The following is a 23,553-nucleotide window of genomic DNA, read 5'->3' on the forward strand; positions in this document are numbered from 1 at the left end:
ATGCTTGTTGGTGCTACAGGGCCTGTCCTCGTATTTTTACAGGCCCTTTATATGGTAAGTATAAGAGTAACTCTGTGGGATTATATTTGCTTTGTTAGCAGGGCAACCTGTAATGCTTGTTGGTGCTACAGGACCTGTCCTTGTATTTAAACAGTCCCTTGATATCGTAAGTCTAAGAGTAACTCTGTGGTATTATATTTGCTTTGTTAGCAGGGCAACCTTTAATGCTTGTTGGTGCTACAGGACTTGTCCTCGTATTTTAACAGGCCCTTTATATGGTTAGTCTAAGAGTAACTCTGTGGGATTATATTTGCTTTGTTAGCAAGGCAACCTTTAATGCTTGTTGCTGCTACAGGACCTGTCCTTGTATTTTAACAGTCCCTTTATATGGTAAGTCTAAGAGTAACTCTGTGGGATTATATTTGCTTTGTTAGCAAGGCAACCTTTAATTCTTGTTGGTGCTACAGGACCTGTCCTCGTATTTGAACAGTCCCTTTATATGGTAAGTCTAAGAGTAACTCTGTGGAATTATATTTGCTTTGTTAGCAGGGCAACCTTTAATGCTTGTTGGTGCTACAGGACCTGTACTCGTATTTTAACAGGCCCTGTATATGGTAAGTATAAGAGTAACTCTGTGGTATTATATTTGCTTTGTTAGCAAGGCAACCTTTAATGCTTGTTGCTGCTACAGGACCTGTCCTTGTATTTTAACAGTCCCTTTATATGGTAAGTCTAAGAGTAACTCTGTGGGATTATATTTGCTTTGTTAGCAAGGCAACCTTTAATGCTTGTTGGTGCTACAGGACCTGTCCTTGTATTTAAACAGTCCCTTGATATCGTAAGTCTAAGAGTAACTCTGTGGTATTATGTTTGCTTTGTTAGCAAGGCAACCTTTAATGCAAGTTGGTGCTACTGGTCCTGTTCTCGTATTTTAACAGGCCCTTTATATGGTAAGTCTAAGAGTAACTCTGTGGAATTATATTTGCTTTGTTAGCAAGGCAACCTTTAATGCTTGTTGGTGCTACAGGACCTGTCCTCGTATTTAAACAGTCCCTTTATATGGTAATAATAAGAGTAACTCTGTGGGATTATATTTGCTTTGTTAGAAGGGCAACCTGTAATGCTTGTTGGTGTTACAGGACCTGTCCTCGTATTTTAACAGGCCCTTTATATGGTAAGTCTAAGAGAAACTCTGTAGAATTATATTTGCTTTGTTAGCAGGGCAACCTTTAATGCAAGTTGGTGCTACTGGTCCTGTTCTCGTATTTTAACAGGCCCTTTATATGGTAAGTCTAAGATTAACTCTGTGGAATTATATTTGCTTTGTTAGCAGGGCAACCTTTAATGCTAGTTTGTGCTACTGGTCCTGTTCTCGTATTTTAACAGGCCCTTTATATGGTAAGTATAAGAGTAACTCTGTGGGATTATATTTGCTTTGTAAGCATGGCAACCTTTAATGCTTGTTGGTGCTACAGGACCTGTCCTTGTATTTTAACAGGCCCTTTATATGGTAAGTCTAAGAGTAACTCTGTGGAATTATATTTGCTTTGTTAGCAGGGCAACCTTTAATGCAAGTTGGTGCTACTGGTCCTGTTCTCGTATTTTAACAGGCCCTTTATATGGTAAGTCTAAGATTAACTCTGTGGAATTATATTTGCTTTGTTAGCAGGGCAACCTTTAATGCTAGTTGGTGCTACTGGTCCTGTTCTCGTATTTTAACAGGCCCTTTATATGGTAAGTATAAGAGTAACTCTGTGGGATTATATTTGCTTTGTTAGCAGGGCAACCTTTAATGCTTGTTGGTGCTACAGGACATGTCCTTGTATTTAAACAGTTCCTTTTTATGGTTATTCTAAGAGTAACTTTGTGGTATTATATTTGCTTTGGTAGCAGGGCAACCTTTAATGCTTGTTGGTGCTACAGGACCTGTCCTCGTATTTTAACAGGCCCTTTATATGGTAAGTCTAATAGTAACTCTGTGGTATTATATTTGCTTTGTTAGCAGGGCAATCTTTAATGCTCGTTGGTGCTAATGGTCCTGTCTTTGTATTTAAATAGTCCCTTTATGCGGTAAGTCTAAGAGTAACTCTGTGGAATTATATTTGCTTTGTTAGCAAGGCAACCTGTAATGCTTGTTGGTGCTACAGGACCTGTCCTCGTATTTAAACAGTCCCTTAATATGGTAATAATAAGAGTAACTCTGTGGGATTATATTTGCTTTGTTAGCAGGGCAACCTGTAATGCTTGTTGGTGTTACAGGACCTGTCCTCGTATTTTAACAGGCCCTATATATGGTAAGTCTAAGAGAAACTCTGTAGAATTATATTTGCTTTGTTAGCAGGGCAACCTTTAATGCAAGTTGGTGCTACTGGTCCTGTTCTCGTATTTTAACAGGCCCTTTATATGGTAAGTTTAAGATTAACTCTGTGGAATTATATTTGCTTTGTTAGCAGGGCAACCTTTAATGCTAGTTTGTGCTACTGGTCCTGTTCTCGTATTTTAACAGGCCCTTTATATGGTAAGTATAAGAGTAACTCTGTGGGATTATATTTGCTTTGTAAGCATGGCAACCTTTAATGCTTGTTGGTGCTACAGGACCTGTCCTTGTATTTTAACAGGCCCTTTATATGGTAAGTCTAAGAGTAACTCTGTGGAATTATATTTGCTTTGTTAGCAGGGCAACCTTTAATGCAAGTTGGTGCTACTGGTCCTGTTCTCGTATTTTAACAGGCCCTTTATATGGTAAGTCTAAGATTAACTCTGTGGAATTATATTTGCTTTGTTAGCAGGGCAACCTTTAATGCTAGTTGGTGCTACTGGTCCTGTTCTCGTATTTTAACAGGCCCTTTATATGGTAAGTATAAGAGTAACTCTGTGGGATTATATTTGCTTTGTTAGCAGGGCAACCTTTAATGCTTGTTGGTGCTACAGGACATGTCCTTGTATTTAAACAGTTCCTTTTTATGGTTATTCTAAGAGTAACTTTGTGGTATTATATTTGCTTTGGTAGCAGGGCAACCTTTAATGCTTGTTGGTGCTACAGGACCTGTCCTCGTATTTTAACAGGCCCTTTATATGGTAAGTCTAAGAGTAACTCTGTGGTATTATGTTTGCTTTGTTAGCAAGGCAACCTTTAATGTGTGTTGGTGCTACAGGACCTGTCCTTGTATTTAAACAGTCCCTTGATATCGTAAGTCTAAGAGTAACTCTGTGGAATTATATTTGCTTTGTTAGCAAGGCAACCTTTAATGCTTGTTGGTGCTACAGGACCTGTCCTTGTATTTCAACAGTCCCGTGATATCGTAAGTCTAAGAGTAACTCTGTGGAATTATATTTGGTTTGTTAGCAAGGCAACATTTAATGCTTGTTGGTGCTACAGGACCTGTCCTTGTATTTTAACAGGCCCTTTATATGGTAAGTCTAAGAGTAACTCTGTGGGATTATATTTGCTTTGTTAGCAAGGCAACCTGTAATGCTTGTTGGTGCTACAGGACCTGTCCTTGTATTTAAACAGTCCCTTTATATCGTAAGTCTAAGAGTAACTCTGTGGAATTATATTTGCTTTGTTAGCAAGGCAACTTTTAATTCTTGTTGGTGCTACGGGACCTGTCCTTGTATTTAAACAGTCCCTTTATATCGTAAGTCTAAGAGTAACTCTGTGGTATTATGTTTGCTTTGTTAGCAAGGCAACCTTTAATGCTTGTTGGTGCTACAGGACCTGTCCTCGTATTTAAACAGTCCCTTTATATGGTAAGTCTAAGAGTAACTCTGTGGAATTATATTTGCTTTGTTAGCAAGGCAACCTTTAATGCTTGTTGGTGCTACTGGACCTGTCCTCGTATTTAAACAGTCCCTTTATATGGTAATAATAAGAGTAACTCTGTGGGATTACATTTGCTTTGTTAGCAAGGCAACCTTTAATGCTTGTTGGTGCTACAGGACCTGTCCTCGTATTTTAACAGGCCCTTTATATGGTAAGTCTAAGAGTAACTCTGTGGAATTATATTTGCTTTGTTAGCAGGGCAACCTTTAATGCTAGTTGGTGCTACTGGTCCTGTTCTCGTATTTTAACAGGCCCTTTATATGGTAAGTATAAGAGTAACTCTGTGGGATTATATTTGCTTTGTTAGCAGGGCAACCTTTAATGCTTGTTGGTGCTACAGGACCTGTCCTTGTATTTAAACAGTCCCTTGATATCGTAAGTCTAAGAGTAACTCTGTGGTATTATATTTGCTTTGTTAGCAGGGCAACCTTTAATGCTTGTTGGTGCTACAGGACTTGTCCTCGTATTTTAACAGGCCCTTTATATGGTAAGTCTAAGAGTAACTCTGTGGAATTATATTTGCTTTGTTAGCAGGGCAACCTTTAATGCTTGTTGGTGCTACAGGACCTGTACTCGTATTTTAACAGGCCCTGTATATGGTAAGTATAAGAGTAACTCTGTGGTATTATATTTGCTTTGTTAGCAAGGCAACCTTTAATGCTTGTTGCTGCTACAGGACCTGTCCTTGTATTTTAACAGTCCCTTTATATGGTAAGTCTAAGAGTAACTCTGTGGTATTATATTTGCTTTGTTAGCAAGACAACCTTTAATGCTTGTTGGTGCTACAGGACCTGTCCTTGTATTTAAACAGTCCCTTGATATCGTAAGTCTAAGAGTAACTCTGTGGTATTATGTTTGCTTTGTTAGCAAGGCAACCTTTAATGCAAGTTGGTGCTACTGGTCCTGTTCTCGTATTTTAACAGGCCCTTTATATGGTAAGTCTAAGAGTAACTCTGTGGAATTATATTTGCTTTGTTAGCAAGGCAACCTTTAATGCTTGTTGGTGCTACAGGACTGTCCTCGTATTTAAACAGTCCCTTTATATGGTAATAATAAGAGTAACTCTGTGGGATTATATTTGCTTTGTTAGCAGGGCAACCTGTAATGCTTGTTGGTGTTACAGGACCTGTCCTCGTATTTTAACAGGCCCTTTATATGGTAAGTCTAAGAGAAACTCTGTAGAATTATATTAGCTTTGTTAGCAGGGCAACCTTTAATGCAAGTTGGTGCTACTGGTCCTGTTCTCGTATTTTAACAGGCCCTTTATATGGTAAGTCTAAGATTAACTCTGTGGAATTATATTTGCTTTGTTAGCAGGGCAACCTTTAATGCTAGTTTGTGCTACTGGTCCTGTTCTCGTATTTTAACAGGCCCTTTATATGGTAAGTATAAGAGTAACTCTGTGGGATTATATTTGCTTTGTAAGCATGGCAACCTTTAATGCTTGTTGGTGCTACAGGACCTGTCCTTGTATTTTAACAGGCCCTTTATATGGTAAGTCTAAGAGTAACTCTGTGGAATTATATTTGCTTTGTTAGCAGGGCAACCTTTAATGCAAGTTGGTGCTACTGGTCCTGTTCTCGTATTTTAACAGGCCCTTTATATGGTAAGTCTAAGATTAACTCTGTGGAATTATATTTGCTTTGTTAGCAGGGCAACCTTTAATGCTAGTTGGTGCTACTGGTCCTGTTCTCGTATTTTAACAGGCCCTTTATATGGTAAGTATAAGAGTAACTCTGTGGGATTATATTTGCTTTGTTAGCAGGGCAACCTTTAATGCTTGTTGGTGCTACAGGACATGTCCTTGTATTTAAACAGTTCCTTTTTATGGTTATTCTAAGAGTAACTTTGTGGTATTATATTTGCTTTGGTAGCAGGGCAACCTTTAATGCTTGTTTGTGCTACAGGACCTGTCCTCGTATTTTAACAGGCCCTTTATATGGTAAGTCTAATAGTAACTCTGTGGTATTATATTTGCTTTGTTAGCAGGGCAATCTTTAATGCTCGTTGGTGCTAATGGTCCTGTCTTTGTATTTAAATAGTCCCTTTATGCGGTAAGTCTAAGAGTAACTCTGTGGGATTATATTTGCTTTGTTAGGAGGGCAGCCTTTAATGCTTGTTGGTGATACAGGACCGGTCTTTGTATTTAAACAGGCCCTTTATATGATAAGTCTAAGAGTAACTGTGGTATTATGTTTGCTTTGTTAGCAAGGCAACCTTCAATGCTTGTTGGTGCTACAGGACCTGTCCTCGTATTTAAACAGTCCCTTTATATGGTAAGTCTAAGAGTAACTCTGTGGAATTAAATTTGCTTTGTTAGCAAGGCAACTTTTAATGCTTGTTGGTGCTACAGGACCTGTCCTTGTATTTTAACAGGACCTTTATATGGTAAGTCTAAGAGTAACTCTGTGGTATTATATTTGCTTTGTCAGTAGGGCAACCTTTAATGCTTGTTGGTGCTACATGACCTGTCCCTGTATTTAAACAGTCCCTTGATATCGTAAGTTTAAGAGTAACTCTGTGGGATTATATTTGCTTTGTTAGCAAGGCAACCTTCAATGCTTGTTGGTGCTACAGGACCTGTCCTCGTATTTAAACAGTCCCTTTATATGGTAAGTCTAAGAGTAACTCTGTGGAATTATATTTGCTTTTGTTAGCAAGGCAACCTTTTAAATTGTTGGTGCTACAGGACCTGTCCTTGTATTTAAACAGTCCCTTTATATGGTAAGTTTAAGAGTAACTCTGTGGTATTATATTTGCTTTTGTTAGCAAAGCAACCTTTAAAATTGTTGGTGCTACAGGACCTGTCCTTGTATTTAAACAGTCCCTTTATATGGTAAGTTTAAGAGTAACTCTGTGGTATTATATTTGCTTTTGTTAGCAAGGCAACCTTTAAAATTGTTGTTGCTACAGGACCTGTCCTTGTATTTAAACAGTCCCTTTATATGGTAAGTCTTATAGTAACTCTGTTGTATTATATTTGCTTTGTTAGCAGGGCAATCTTTAATGCTCGTTGGTGCTAATGGTCCTGTCTTTGTATTTAAATAGTCCATTTCTGCGGTAAGTCTAAGAGTAACTCTGTGGGATTATATTTGCTTTGTTAGGAGGGCAACCTTTAATGCTTGTTGGTGATACAAGACCGGTCATTGTATTTAAACAGGCCCTTTATATGAAAAGTCTAAGAGTAACTCTGTGGGATTATATTTGAATTGTTAGCAGGAAAACCTTTAATGCTTGTTGGTGCTACAGGACCTGTCCTCCTTTTTTAACAGGCCCTTTATATGGTAAGTCTAAGAGTAACTCTGTGGCATTATGTTTGCTTTGTTAGCAAGGCAACCTTTAATGTTTGTTGGTGCTACAGGACCTGTCCTTGTATTTAAACAGTCCCTTGATATCGTAAGTCTAAGAGTAACTCTGTGGAATTGTATTTGCTTTGTTAGCAAGGCAACCTTTAATGCTTGTTGGTGCTACAGGACCTGTCCTTGTATTTCAACAGTCCCGTGATATCGTAAGTCTAAGAGTAACTCTGTGGAATTATATTTGGTTTGTTAGCAAGGCAACATTTAATGCTTGTTGGTGCTACAGGACCTGTCCTCGTATTTTAACAGGCCCTTTATATGGTAAGTCTAAGAGTAACTCTGTGGGATTATATTTGCTTTGTTAGCAAGGCAACCTGTAATGCTTGTTGGTGCTACAGGACCTGTCCTTGTATTTAAACAGTCCCTTTATATCGTAAGTCTAAGAGTAACTCTGTGGAATTATATTTGCTTTGTTAGCAAGGCAACTTTTAATTCTTGTTGGTGCTACGGGACCTGTCCTTGTATTTAAACAGTCCCTTTATATCGTAAGTCTAAGAGTAACTCTGTGGTATTATGTTTGCTTTGTTAGCAAGGCAACCTTTAATGCTTGTTGGTGCTACAGGACCTGTCCTCGTATTTGAACAGTCCCTTTATATGGTAAGTCTAAGAGTAACTCTGTGGAATTATATTTGCTTTGTTAGCAAGGCAACCTTTAATGCTTGTTGGTGCTACTGGACCTGTCCTTGTATTTAAATAGTCCCTGTATATGGTAATAATAAGAGTAACTCTGTGGAATTATATTTGCTTTGTTAGCAAGGCAACTTTTAATTCTTGTTGGTGCTACGGGACCTGTCCTCGTATTTAAACAGTCCCTTTATATGGTAAGTCTAAGAGTAACTCTGTGGTATTATGTTTGCTTTGTTAGCAAGGCAACCTTTAATGCTTGTTGGTGCTACAGGACCTGTCCTCGTATTTAAACAGTCCCTTTATATGGTAATAATAAGAGTAACTCTGTGGGATTACATTTGCTTTGTAAGCAAGGCAACCTTTAATGCTTGTTGGTGCTACAGGACCTGTCCTCGTATTTAAACAGTCCCTTTATATGGTAAGTCTAAGAGTAACTCTATGGAATTATATTTGCTTTGTTAGCAGAGTAACCTTTAATGCTTGTTGGTGCTACAGGACCTGTCCTCGTATTTTAACAGGCCCTTTATATGGTAAGTCTAAGAGTAACTCTGTGGAATTATATTTGCTTTGTTAGCAGGGCAACCTTTAATGCTTGTTGGTGCTACAGGACCTGTCCTCGTATTTTAACAGGACCTTTATATGGTAAGTCTAAGAGTAACTCTGTGGGATTATATTTGCATTGTTAGCAGGGCAACCTTTAATGCTTGTTGGTGTTACAGGACCTGTCCTCGTATTTTAACAGGCCCTTTATATGGTAAGTCTAAGAGTAACTCTGTGGAATTATATTTGCTTTGTTAGCAGGGCAACCTTTAATGCAAGTTGGTGCTACTGGTCCTGTTCTCGTATTTTAACAGTCCCTTTATATGGTAAGTCTAAGAGTAACTCTGTGGAATTATATTTGCTTTGTTAGCAAGGCAAATTTTAATGCTTGTTGGTGCTACAGGACCTGTCCTCGTATTTTAACAGGCCCTTTATATGGTCAGTATAAGAGTAACTCTGTGGGATTATATTTGCTTTGTTAGCAAACCTTTAATGCTTGTTGGTGCTACAGGACCTGTCCTCGTATTTAAACAGTCCCTTTATATGGTAAGTCTATGTTACAGAACTTTCCTGGTTTTTATACTACTAAGTAAAGTTTATGCTACTCATAACTAAGGAAGGTAACTATTATTCCTCATGTAGAAAGATTGCAACGCTCTCTACATGTTTAACAATCCTTGCAACAACTGAATGGTCTGTAGGTGGCTTTTTTGCAACAAAGCTCTGAAGTAGCATAATGTTCTAGTGGCAACCCAAATTTGCCATCCTTCATCAAAGTCTATCGCTATCTTGTTAATTGTATTAATTGCTATTTTGTTCCTGTCCTGAACATTCATGAAATATTTGCCTCTGGAAATTCAACAAGAAATAATCAATTTATTGACAACAATTGCATATAAAGTAATCTATTCGCAGATAAATGAAAAAAAACGATGAATAAAAAAGACATGTAAATAAGATAGAACATATCTAGTTCATAAGAATTTATGTGTATATAAATATTTTAAAACATAACTTTCTACTTTCAGTTTCATTTTTATCTTCCAGTTTTATAATCAATTCAACTCAAAACGTAATTGACATAAATCAACTGATATGCTTTATGCTACTCTCAATGTTGACAAATTTAGAACATGTTTCTCCTATAGTTTATAAAGTTCTGCTTTCGGTTCGGTAAAATTATATTACATTTCTACTTTCAGTTTGTAAGATTTTGTAATATTTCTACTTTCAGTTTTGTCACATTTAATAACATTACTACTTTCAGTTGTGTAAAATTTTATTACATTTCTACTTTCAGTTTTGTAATATTTTATAATATTTCTACTTTCTGTTTTGTAAAATTTTATTTTATTTCTACTTTCAGTTTTGTAAGAATAATGATATAGAGTTTTTGACAATGCGGGTATGGATAGGATTCTGGGTAATGTTGATCTCTATAGTAGCTGTTGCAGTAGAGAGCAGTTTCCTCGTCCGTCATATCTCCAGATTTACAGAAGAAATCTTTGCCATTCTCATCTCACTCATTTTCATTTTTGAGGTCATAAAGAAAATTGATGAGGTAAGAGATTTTTAAAAAAAAGTTCAAAAGGATGTTTATATTTTAGTATTTTTACTCAATCAGCGACTATTCCCTGTGTACTCAATCAGCGACTATTCCCTGTTCACTCAATCAGCGACTATTCCCTGTGTACTCAATCAGCGACATGGACAATGCTTTAAACAGCAAGCCATAGTCTGGCTTATGTATTTTGTTATGATTGACCAATTGCTTGTTTACTGCGGATTCATTATTGTGTGTGGGATACCAATTTATCTCTTCAATAAAGTTCAAATTTTCTATAAAATATAGACTTTTGTAAATAGACAAAATAAAATATCCACGAAAATACAATTTTTCCTTACTCCATAAAAATGGTATTATGAATTGCGAACAGCGGTATACTACTGTTGTCTTTATTTATGCCCCCATCACGACAAAGGGGGCATTAGGGATTATCCTTTTCCATATGTTAGTTGGTACGTTTCTATTCTCTTTATAATCAACCAAATAATATTATATTATGAAAGTTAAACACATTGCTTATTACCACCAAACACAGATCAAGTTCAAATACAATTGGTGTATATTTACAAGCAAGGGCATCTGTGTCTCATGGACACTTTCAACTAATATTACCTCAGTTTGTCTTGCTTTTATGTTGGAAAGCCAGACTATGGCTTGCTGTTTACAGCATTGTCCATGTCGCTAATTGAGTACACAGGGAATAGTCGCTGATCGAGTATACAGGGAATAGTCGCTGATTGAGTACACAGGGAATAGTCGCTGATTTAGTACACCGGGAATAGGCGCTGATTTAGTACACATGGAATACTTTTATCTTTGTTAATATTAAGGACGACAAAATTATAGTTTTAATTAGGCAATTATTAAATAATAGCATACCAAAGAATGCTAATAGTTAATGAAAGTATCACAAATTTATATTATTAATTTATATTTATCTAAAGTATCACAAATATATATTATCAATTTATATTTATCTAAAGTATCACAAATATATATTATCAATTTATATTTATCTAACATTGGAGCTATATCAGAAAACATGAAGGCCTGTCGTACTCAAAACTAGATGCTTGGAAATAAAGGCAAGCACTTTCAATATTCATGGAAGGTTTGGTGAAATTATGTCTTAAACAACACTATTCGAAAAAGGAAAAAAATAGAATCACTAAACAGCTACACACACACCCCAAAAATTTTTTTTTATAAAAAATCTACAAATTTTAAATGAATTGACCTTGTTTTATATAAACACTTGTGAATCTAAAAAATGCAATGGAAAAAAACGACAAAAGAATAAAAATAAAAACATATTAAGACTAAAAAATAACTTTTAATGACTTGACCTTGTATTATTCTATTTCAATATATTAATTTATATTTCAGACATTCAAGGATCATCCATTGTTATTAGATTACTGTGCCAAAAACAATTTGACTTATAGTAGTCTGTCGTCTAACGGCAGTGTTACTCTGTACCCGGTGTTAAATGTGACTTCGTCCCCTGGATACACGTTCGCCAACGATTCTTTTCAAGAGGAGACTGAGGACGACACTCATAACAAATACCTCTATTACAAGGAGTTTAAAAATAGACCCAATACAGCTCTAATGTCTACAATTTTAACATTTGGGACATTTCTCATCGCATATTTCCTAAGGATTTTCAGAAACAGTAAATTTTTAGGAAGAAGGGTATGTATTTTGTTATGATTGACCAATTGCTTGTTTACTGCATTCTATTTTCTATAAAATATAGACTTTTGTAAATAGACAAAATAAAATATCTACGAAAATACAATTTTTCCTTACTCCATAAAAATTGGTATTCACCGCAAATAAATAAATCCTTGGTATGTTTGTAATTTAGGTATATTAATGCACAGACATTTATATTTGATAAATTTGAATACTGTATACTGACTTAATTTTTGCCGGTACATTTTTCAACATTTGGCCTTTTCTAGCTAGATGATTTCATTTTCATGATTTTCAAACTTTTCAATGTATTCACTGAAAAATTAAACTTGACATTCTGCGAGCATTTATATTCAGAATAAAAAACATTTTATAAGTTTTGTGCATCTCAGATGCTCTCCTGGATTTACCTTCATCTATAAGACTTGAAGCCAAAAATTGAAGATTGCAAAAAAAAACAATTAATTTCCCCATAGGCGACAATGGTAGCCTTTTTAGAACAGACTTTAAAAAGTATATTTTTTAACAAAACCTTGCAGAATTAAAGATACGTTATTAGGACAGTATTGTTTGGTCCCAAAAAATACTGGTTCCTGTGACTTTTTTTTACGTAATTTGTACTTATCTCCCTAGCCTATCAATTTTACACTTAAAACATGTGTCTCATCCTAATGTAGAAAAGACTTCTCAGTTCCATCAGGGCTAAGGAATATATATATTATTTTGCCTTTGGTATAGTGCAGTGTGCACGAAGTCTCCAGTAATAAAAATTACCGGTTGCACACATCGACCAATAAGGATTAGTCATACTCTTAATTCTGAATACCATGTTATCTTCATAAAATGGCTGCACCCATAATATTTAATGATTGATTGTTACCTGGATTTATAAGTACCAAAACACATGAAAAGCTATATGACCAAAATTAACCTAAAGAGATTTTGGAACTGTTATTTTTCAGTACTGTATTACTTTATATTCAGGTGAGAAGAGCTTTAAGAGATTTTGGGACTGTTATTTTTCAGTATTCTATGACTTTATTTTCAGACAAGAAGAGCTTTGGGAGATTTTGGGACTTATTTTTCAGTATTCTATGACTTTATTTTCAAGCGAGAAGAGCTTTGGAAGATTTTGGGACTGTTATTTTTCAGTATTCTATGACTTTATTTTCAGGCAAGAAGAGCTTTGGGAGATTTTGGGACTTATTTTTCAGTATTCTATGACTTTATTTTCAAGCGAGAAGAGCTTTGGGAGATTTTGGGACTGTTATTTTTCAGTATTCTATGACTTTATTTTCAGGCAAGAAGAGCTTTGGGAGATTTTGGGATTGTTATTTCTATTATTTTAATGGTGCTGTTAGATTTGTCAATAGGAGAAAGTGTATATACTGAGGTTAGTGTTCTGTAATTCTTATTTTTTATACCCAGACTCCAAAGGAAGGGGTCTTGGTTACTGTATCACTAGCCTGTCAACAGCGAAATTGTGAGTTCGAATCCCGTAGGTGGCAGGTGCATCGACTCCAATCATAATTGACTAGGATTATTTACTCTCATCCTTTTCAGGGGGAGGGGGCCTCGGTGGCCAAGTGTTCTAAGTAGTTCAACTACTGTTATCATCACTAGTCAGTGAACACTGAGGTTGAGAGTTTGGACCCCGCTCGTGCGGGTACACTGGACTCTAATCCTAAATAACTAGAATTGTCATTTTCTTACCGAAGGTTGGTGGTTTTCTCCATAGACTCTGGCTTCCTCCGTCAATAAAACTACCGTCATGAAATAGCATAATAGTGTAGAAAGTGGCGTTAAACACCAATCAATCAATCAATCTCATCCTTGTCCAAAAAATTAGATTAAGCTCACTTTCAAGTCAACCTTGAAGTAAAATAATTTTGCCCAATTATAGCCTACTTTGAAACAAACTAAATCATTTTTATTTCTGACCATCTTCTATCATATCTGAAAGCAAGTTGACATTTTTTATGGCCCTTGCTGCCCCAGGCGACCGGTGCTTTAAGTTTTACCCTTGTCCGGTTGGACGTACGTACGTCCATACGTCCAAAAATAAGTTTCTGTACTAACTTTAGTTTGTCTCTACCAAATGTTATGAAACTTATTTCCACAAAACAATGATCGAGTTTGAATTTGGTTGCCGTCACTTTCACCAAGTAAAGTTTTTTATTGATATGCTGCTATTTTATGATAAATGAAGAAAGTTACAACTACTATATATATAAATAATATCAAATAAATCATGGGTACGAGTCGGTAAAAATAGGGTACGAGTTGGTTGAGTACGAGTTGCCGAAAGTACGAGTTGTCGTGTACCCACTTTCACCGTTCTCAAGTTTTATTGTCCCTTTTAAAATAGAAAAATTAGCAAATTTACAGTTTCCACAATTTAACTTTATTTTGCCGCAACCAAATGTTATGAAACTTATACACAATGCTTATTACCACCAAACAATGATCGAGTTTGAATTTGCATTGGGTGTCGTCACTTTTACTGTTCCTGAGTTATGTCCCTTTATAGGAAAAAAATGCTGAATTTGACGTTGCCTCAACCAAATGTTGTGATGAAACTTATACACTGAGGACGTGTTCACACCAAACGCTGCGTACTGTAAACCTGTTTACAATAGTTTCATGTAATGAACACTGGTTTCACATTAAATTTGTTCTCATCTTTACATCGGTTTTAATTACCTGTACACGAAAATAGTTCACATCAGTGAACAACATGTACACGTAATTTACATGTACATTACATAGAATTGAATTAACAATATCTCTATTAACTTTTGTATTTTCAGTTAGACAATTTTTTTTAATTATTTTTTTTCGGAGTGGGAGGGGGAGATAAATTGTTTAAATTAATTTTTTTAAGAAAAAAATATATATTTGTTCCAGGAGGAGGGAAGTGAGAAAAAGCATGTACATGCTATTGAAAAAAAAATCTTTTTTATTATTAAATCAATTTAAAAAAAAAATTGGTCCCCCGAAGATGAATAGTCCGTTCCTGAAGTCTTATATTATAGGACTATTATATACTAAGCTTATAACAACCAAACACAGATCAAGATCGAATTTGGGTGGTGTCAATTCCTCTGTTCTTGAGTTAAATCCCTTTGTAAATTGAAAAATAGCACAATTTGATGTATGTTTACAAGCAAGCGCATCTGTGTCCCATGAACACATTCTTTATTTATTTTAGAAAATTTCATATCTACTTTGAACTTAATTGCTAAAAAGTAACAACAAAAAAATCAGTGAGATTTCTTGTTTATTGGTACTGAATAGTGTTTTGCAGTAAATTCACATTAGTATTTTCAATTTTTCAGTTATTATTTTTTTTTTTTTTTTTTTTCAATACCTGGAGTCGTAAAGTATTGTATATATATAATGTACACAGCCATGTATCACCATCACTGCTGGTGATCCGAAGGATAAATCTGTTGAAGAGTTGTCACTGGTTCAGACGTACTTATAAATATAATTATTTCTGTGACTGTATCTTGCATTAATTTGTAGGATCCTTTACAATAGATATTTCAGCTGATCTGTAACAATTCCATCTTCATGCCTTATATATCATGTACTGTATTCCGACGCTAGATTAAAACTAACCGGCGAGGAAAGGTAACACACGGCCACCGAAAGCTTTGTTATTGTGAAGCCTAGGTGGTCGAGTGGTCTATCGCGTCGGATACAGTGTAGGCAATTTGGTGTCACGATATCTCAGTAGCATGAGTTCGAATCCCGGCGAGGGAAGAACAAAATATTTGCGAAAGCAAATTTACAGATCTAACATTGTTGGGCTGATGTTTAGACGAGTTGTATATATATAAAAATATATAAAATATTGCATTCTCATATTAACATTGTATTGGTATATTTTTTTTAATTCAGAGTGGTCTTCATAAGTATGATTTACTTGTGTCCAATCCATTTTACTTTAAATAAATGAAATGACTTAAATTCATATTACAAGCAGTGTCTGTAAACTCTGAACAATAGATGCTTTTCTTTTTTTTTCAGATATTTTAAGATTCTGTCTTTTTATACGCCCGTTTACAGGACGTCGTATGGTATACCGTTGACCGTCCGTCTGTCCGTCCGTCCGTCCGTCCGTCCTATCAACATGTCGGACATTAATTCAAAAACGCTTTAACCTATATGCATGAAACTTTGATGATTTTTTTATATCTATTGACGTAAGCTTATACATTTCGGATTTACCATTTCCGAGTTTTGGGGTTTTATTCATTAAAAAAGGGGGGATTTTCCAGTTTTTGGACAATAACTCAAAAACAATTTCACAAATTTGCATAAAACTTTTGTGAATTGTTTTTATCTATTGACGTGAGCTCCCTTTCATTTGTTATTAATTTCGGATTTACCTTTTCCGATTTTTGGGGTTTTATTCATTAAAAAAGGGGGGATTTTTCTGTTTTTGGACAATAACTCAAAAACAATTTCACCAATTTGCAAGAAACTTTGGTGAATTGTTTATTTCTAAGGCATTAGCCCCCTTTGATTTTTACTTTTTAAATTTAAGACTATACGTTTCCGATTTATGGGGTTTTATTCATTACAAAAAGGTGGATTTTCCAGTTTTCGGACAATACTCAAAAATGCTTTCATCATTTTTAATAAACTTTGATAGAATGTTTATATCTATTTTTGTAAGCTCCCTTTTAATTTTTATAAATTTTCGATTTTACGTTTCCGAGTTATAAGATTTTATTAGATTTACTAAGTATTGCGCAACAGCCCAGTGTATTGCACAACAGCAAGAAATCTTTAATTGAATATAAATTCAATTCATTTAACATGTTTAACCAATTTCAAGTTCTTTGACTTCATTTATTCAGAAACCTATAATATGTCAAATATTTAATTACAATCCAAATTCAGACTTGTATCAAGCTTGAATATTGTGTCCATTTTTGCCCCAACTGTTCAGGGTTGGACCTCTGCGGCGTATCCAGCTGCGCTCAGCGAAGCAGTTTATTAGCCTATGCTGAAACAAATAGACTTTTCTTTTCAGAAATTACATGTACCGCCCACTTTAGAGCCTACACTTAGACGTGGATGGTTCGTGAACCCTGTAGGTACGAAGAAGAGAATTGAAGTGTATATTATTTTCGCCTCGTTTATTCCGGCTGCTCTCATCTTCATGCTGCTCTATCTTGAAACTCAAATCACAGAGTAAGTTTTTCGTTACTGACAATACGACGTCGACAATGGACAAGTACAATCGTTCGGACTTTATGTCCTTGCGATAATCTCAACAGATGTAGCAATTACCCACCAAAATTCAACATGAAGTGGATGTCAGCAATTATAGGCAACCGTAAGGCCTTCAACAATGAGAAAACCCCATAATGTACTGTCAGCTTTAAAAGCCACCATCATGAAAAATGTAAAACAGTTCAATTGAGAAAACTAAAGGCCTTATTTATATCAAAACAGTTTACGAAAGGCAAATATGAAAGACATGAACCAACAACAACCACTGAACTATAGGCTCCTGACTTGGGACAGGCACTTAAAGAATGTGGCGGGTTAAACAAGTTAGATCGGATGTCTTCCACCATCTTGGATTGTAAAGTAGCCGTAAACAATTGGTCTAAATCGTTAATGAAATATGTAAATCTTAACTTTGAGACGAATTTAATTCACTTGTAAAACTTTTAAATGTAGAAAATTACGTGATTTATTTTATTGTTTCGACTGTTTGTACAAAAACAGAATATTGTCTAGTGCAACTTTTGTTACCTTTAAATATAAAAATAAGAATATGTGGTAAGATTGCCAATGATACCAAATGACATAGAAGTTTTACAACGGATACTAGGTCACCATACGACCTTCAACAATGAGCAAAATCTATAAAACAATTAAAACGAAAAACCTAACGGCTTGATTTATGTACCCATATGCATTTAAGGAGTGATACATAATAATAGCTGTATGGCAGAGTATTAGAAATACAAGCAGTAGAAAAACACCGTCGACAGTACATTATCTAATTAAAAATTACAGACACAAAATTGTACCATTCACTACTCTTTCATACAACAGGAATGTAAAATTTCTATATTCTTCAAAACAATTTTTACAGTGGTATCATTTTTATTCTTTGGATACCAATTTGTGTCAAGCGTGCACATAGGTTGCGAAAGCGAGACATAGCAATCCTAGATCCTGTCGCGACGGCGGTTTAAACATTAAGGTTCATTCTGTGGTTAAAAAGGTTTTTTTAGACATCAATAACTTAGTCAAACCTTCATGAAATTTCACGACACTTACCAAAGAGGAAATCCTGGATAATCATAGGACTGTTCTATGTTCCTTTGGAATTTCAACCAAAGATGAAGAACTGGATCTTCCATCACTGTATTGGATACCTAAACTACATAAGTGTCCTTACAAACAACGGTATATTGCTGGGTCTTCCAATTGATACGATATTCCCGGGCTTGTATTTCCTATCATGATTTCCTTGATAGAGGATTGCTGCTCACAAGAAAGCTAAGAAACCAAGATTTAAATGGTGAAGTTGAAATCATCCCTTCGTAAATTTTACGGATGCCATCACGAGTTGGTTGACCGTTATGGAATAACCGTTTTACAGATGATATCGGATATGTTCCTTATATCGTAACTACAATATTATCCTTCCCTTTTCACGAATGTGACCTACCGAATTAGACTATTTACCGGATTTGTAATAACATAAGCAACTCGACGGGTGCCACATGTGGAGCAGGATTTGCTTACCCTTCCGGAGCACCTGAAATCACCCCCATTTTTTGGTGGGATTCGTGTTGCTTAGTCTTTAATTTTCTATGTTTTGTCATTTGTACTATTATTTGTCTGTTTGTCTTTTTATTTTTGGCCATGGCGTTGTCAATAGATATAGGAAGATGTGGTGTGAGTGCCAATGAGACAACTCTCCATCCAAATAACAATTTAAAAAGTAAACCACTATAGGTTAAAGTACGGCCTTCAACACGGAGCCTTGGCTCACACCGAACAACAAGCTATAAAGGGCCCCAAAACTAGTGTAAAACCATTCAAACGGGAAAACCAACGGTCTAATCTATATAAATAAAACGAGAAACTAGAAAAATGTATATATTACATAAACAAACAACAACTACTGTACATAAGATTCTTGACTTAGGACAGGTGCAAACATTTGCAGCGGGATTAAACGTTTTAATGGATCCAAACCTTCTCCCTTTTTCTGAAACAATAGCATAACATCACAACATAGAAAAACACACGATAAAATATCAATTGGCAGACTTAACTCAATCAAAAAACGTATGATCAGTTTGTTTTTGATCTATGAGTTTGACTGTCCCTCTGGTATCTTTCGTCCCTCTTGTTTAATGACATTTGGACAGAAGCTTGTTTATGACCACAATACAGTATCCAGAGCAAAATTTTCAAAATATTTATTTTCATTTTTCCATATTTCACTGATAAATGGATTCAGTTTTTTATGCCCTACCTACGATAATTGAGGGGCATTATGTTTTCTGGTCTGTGCGTCCGGTCGTCCGTCCGTTCGTTCGTTTGTTCGTTCGTCCGTCCGTCTGTCCCGCTTCAGGTTAAAGTTTTTGGTCAAGGAAGTTTTTGATGAAGTTGAAGTTCAATGAACTTGAAACTTGGTACACATATTCACTATGATATGATCTCTCAATTTTAATGCCAAATTAGAGTTTCGACCCCAATTTCACAGTCCACTAAACATAGAAAATGATAGTGCGAGTGGGGCATCCGTGCACTATTAACACATTCTTGTTCTAACATTTAACAAGTAGATGTATTTTGACCGTAAAAGTTTGTAACACATCAAATACTTTTTCAAACCTTCATAGAATTTTATGAAACTTTTTTTATGATTAAGAGATAATGTCTGAAGCAAACTTTTGAAAATATATTTTCATTTTCAGTATTTTTCTGATAGGTGGACTTTTATTTACAGTTAACATTAACAGACAGTCTGGATTTGTTTTTGTTTTTTTTACATGATAAGTTGGTTAACCTTCATTGATTGTTATGAAACTTCTAAAGAGAAAGTTTCAATTTTTGTTTTTTAAATTCTGTATTTTACTTTTATTTTTTTATCAAGATTTGTAACTAGGTAAAGTTTATAGTAGAAATAATTTAAAGTTCAAATTTCCTATTCTTTATTTTTATTCTTTGGATACCAGTTTTCGTGGTCAGAGGGGAACCACGAATTACTAATTTTCTATATATGCAGACTTTGGCAAACCACAAAATCGAATATTCATGAAATTGAAAGTTTTCTTTAATTCACGAAAATTGGTACCCGCGAAATAAATGAATTATTGTGAGGTTTATATGTATCTGTATGCCACATTCTGATATCTGACACATTTATCTGTATGCCACATTCTGATATCTGACACATTTATCTGTATGCCACATTCTGATATCTGACACATTTATCTGTATGCCACATTCTGATATCTGACACATTTATCTGTATGCCACATTCTGATATCTGACACATTTATCTGTATGCCACATTCTGATATCTGATACATTTATCTGTATGCCACATTCTGATATCTGATACATTTATCTGTATGCAGCTTTTCCTGAAATCACAATAATTAATCTCGCATTTTTGTTCATTCTTCAAAAAATTCACGTAATAGTTTGTGAATTTGCAGTATTAAGCTCGGAACTCCAAGCTCAAAGCTCTAAATTTTGCCCTTAACTCGAAAGCTCCTGCTTATAGTTAGTTATATGACACATGATGTGTTACATATTTGTTTTTCGTTTATTTTTTTGTACATAACTTAGGTCGTTAGTCTTCTCGTTTGAATTGTTTTACATTTGTCATTTCGGGTCCTTTTCCTTGACTATGCGATATGGGCTTTGCTCATTGTTGAAGGTCATACGGTGACCTATAGTTGTTAGTGTCTGTGTCATTTGATCTCTTGTGAAGAGTTGTCTCATTGGCAATCATGATACTACATCTTCATTTTTTATATATAGAAGGACATTATAACCAATCAAATAAGAACTTTTTTAATTTACTTTTTTTTGCAGGATGATATTAAACAAGAAAGAGTTTAAGATGAAGAAAGGCTCAGGATTTCATTTAGACATGGTTTTAGTCGGGGTTATGACCTTGATGTGTTCATTGTTCGGCTTGCCATGGATGTGTCCAGCTACAGTCAGGACTATTGCTCATGTGTCGGCACTCAGCGTCATGAGCAAACACCATGCTCCAGGAGAAAAACCAAAGTTGATGGAAGTTAAGGAGCAGAGAGTGACTGCACTTGTTATGAATATTATCATAGGTAAAATTTGCTTAATAAACACTTGATTTGTGAACTATTTTTTGTCTTGCATCGAGAATGTTGAAAAAGTGAAACTTAGGTGTGGTGTTTCAGGTATGTCAATGGTATTTGGTATGCAGTTGCAATAGCATTGGCACATCTAATTTCCATGGAGATTATTTGGCCCTGCCCCTGACTCCTGGTCTATTGAATATTTTGCATTGTTTACATGCTAAAGTTTGTGATAAGATCAATTACAGATAAACAACTGATATTAAGTCAATGCTAGTTGGCATGCAGTTGTATAAGTAATACAGAAATTGTGAGAAAAATAACACATGCAAATTGGTAAGAAGTTCACCGACTGAGTCAGCCATTAAAACGTCTTGCCCATAATCTTTGTATAACAAATGAAACTATTCAAATATACACCTGTTTCACATAATATGTCTTTTTTAGGGATGGTGGATTTATTTATTTTTTATTTAGAAATGTAAATCATAGTTTTAAAAATATTAAAATGTGTATTATATTTGTTCTATTATATTTAGGTATATCCCTATTCTGGGAGCCTGTTTTAAAGGCTGTGCCTATGGCTGTGCTGTTTGGTGTATTTCTGTACCTTGGTATATCCTCGTTGAGTGGGGTACAGATGTTTAAAAGACTCAAACTTTTACTCATTCCAGTCAAATATCATCCCTCAAGAGGATTTGTTCGTAGGGTAAGTTGTAAACAATTTGCTTTTGACAAGTAAATGTACCGGTATATCCCCTTACATGATATATAAAGCTGCAAAGCATAATTAATTTAAATTATGAAACACAGATATATATAGAGTATACCACTACATCGAGTGTGATATGATATTTCTCTAACTTTATGGAAATTTATCCCTTTCCGAACCCATTGTATAAAAAAATTTAATCAACGTGTGGTTGCTAGTGATCTCAAAAGATCATTGGATGATTTCAAAGGTCATGACCTTTTTAGCTAACTGAATGAATAAAACTATGATAACAGGTGTTAATGAAATTGACAACTTCGTGCAATGTGAAAGGCACTCGAAGGGGATTTTTGGTTAACAAAAAAAGAAAATGTCTTATTAATCATTAGAGAAACAGATTCTTACATAGTTACTCGTGGATTATCGGATTTATCCAATCTCGATAGTTAAATTATAAATTTTAAAGTCCTCGCCGATGCGGCTCGGACTTTAAAATTGATAATTTAACTATCTCGATTGGATAAATCCGATAATCCACTGGTATCAATGTAAGAATCTATATTTCTCCACTCTAGACAGTTAGATATTTAAAATTTAACTGTCGAGAATGGAGAAATATCATATTGCAAGAGATTTGGTGGTAGAATCTCTTTCCTTAATGATGTTTTGACAATATTGAGACAAACTGTATCCTTCTTTTCCAATGATCTGCAAAAGATGTGTTCTTTCTATGTAATGTCATCAGGTTTGGTCGCCTTTTTTCTTGACCTCACAATAGAAAAGTCAGAGGAATGCAAGGAAATTTGACATCATAATTGATATTTGACCAATGAACAATTGATATCAAATGAACCACAGTTGATTAAATAAAAACAACAGGTCAGAAAAAGGATAAATCGGCTAAGTCATAAATAATTAGATGACAATATAATGAGAATTTAATTAGTCTACCACACTAATGTTCATTTAGCCTGAAATTTATTGTTCAAGAAGCAAGATTAGGGACAACTTAAGTTATTTTAAATCTCTGCCAAAAGACAACAAAAAATAAAATTGAAATGACAATTCTATGAGAATTATATCAATATTCCATGACAATTCCATGAAAAATTCCATGACAATTTCCATGAATATTCCATGACAATTTCCATGAATATTGGAATCATTATGATCCCACAGTAAGTTTATTTTTACTTTTTTCCAGGTGAGGACTACGAAGATGCATCTTTTCACCATCATACAACTAGTACTTCTTGTTGTGCTGCTGATCATTAAATCGTCTGCTGCAGCTCTAGTATTCCCACTGTTTGTTATACTCCTGGTGCCCCTCAGAAACAGTGGATTACCGAAGATTTTTACTGGTCAAGAGTTGCATGAGGTAAGTTAGCATTCCCATTGTTTGTTATACTCCTGGTGCCCCTCAGAAACAGTGGATTACCGAAGATTTTTACTGGTCAAGAGTTACATGAGGTAAGTTAGCATTCCCATTGTTTGTTATACTCCTGGTGCCCCTCAGAAACAGTGGATTACCGAAGATTTTTACTGGTCAAGAGTTACATGAGGTAAGTTAGCATTCCCATTGTTTGTTATACTCCTGGTGCCCCTCAGAAACAGTGGATTACCGAAGATTTTTACTGGTCAAGAGTTACATGAGGTAAGTTAGTATTCCCATTGTTTGTTATACTCCTGGTGCCCCTCAGAAACAGTGGATTACCGAAGATTTGTACTGGTCAAGAGTTACATGAGGTAAGTTAGTATTCCCATTGTTTGTTATACTCCTGGTGCCCCTCAGAAACAGTGGATTACCGAAGATTTTTACTGGTCAAGAGTTACATGAGGTAAGTTAGTATTCCCATTGTTTGTTATACTCCTGTTGCCCCTCAGAA

At 35.2% G+C, this 23,553-nt stretch overlaps 1 protein-coding gene across 1 annotated transcript in view; it reads left to right on the forward strand.

Annotated features, from left to right (window-relative positions):
• The window catches only part of LOC134694506 (band 3 anion transport protein-like), a 69,643-nt gene extending 46,589 nt beyond the window's left edge, over positions 1-23,054 (forward strand). Inside the window, exons 14-20 of the mRNA XM_063555519.1 lie at positions 9,716-9,910; positions 11,303-11,611; positions 12,915-13,007; positions 16,662-16,822; positions 20,711-20,964; positions 21,495-21,664; positions 22,872-23,054. Of these exons, the coding sequence (XP_063411589.1) occupies positions 9,716-9,910; positions 11,303-11,611; positions 12,915-13,007; positions 16,662-16,822; positions 20,711-20,964; positions 21,495-21,664; positions 22,872-23,054 (1,365 nt within the window). The remainder of the gene's footprint in view (positions 1-9,715; positions 9,911-11,302; positions 11,612-12,914; positions 13,008-16,661; positions 16,823-20,710; positions 20,965-21,494; positions 21,665-22,871) is intronic.
• Positions 23,055-23,553: the final 499 nt, after the last annotated feature.

Source organism: Mytilus trossulus, chromosome 13 (assembly GCF_036588685.1).
Source record: "Mytilus trossulus isolate FHL-02 chromosome 13, PNRI_Mtr1.1.1.hap1, whole genome shotgun sequence".
NCBI classification, from domain to species: Eukaryota; Metazoa; Mollusca; class Bivalvia; order Mytilida; family Mytilidae; genus Mytilus; species Mytilus trossulus.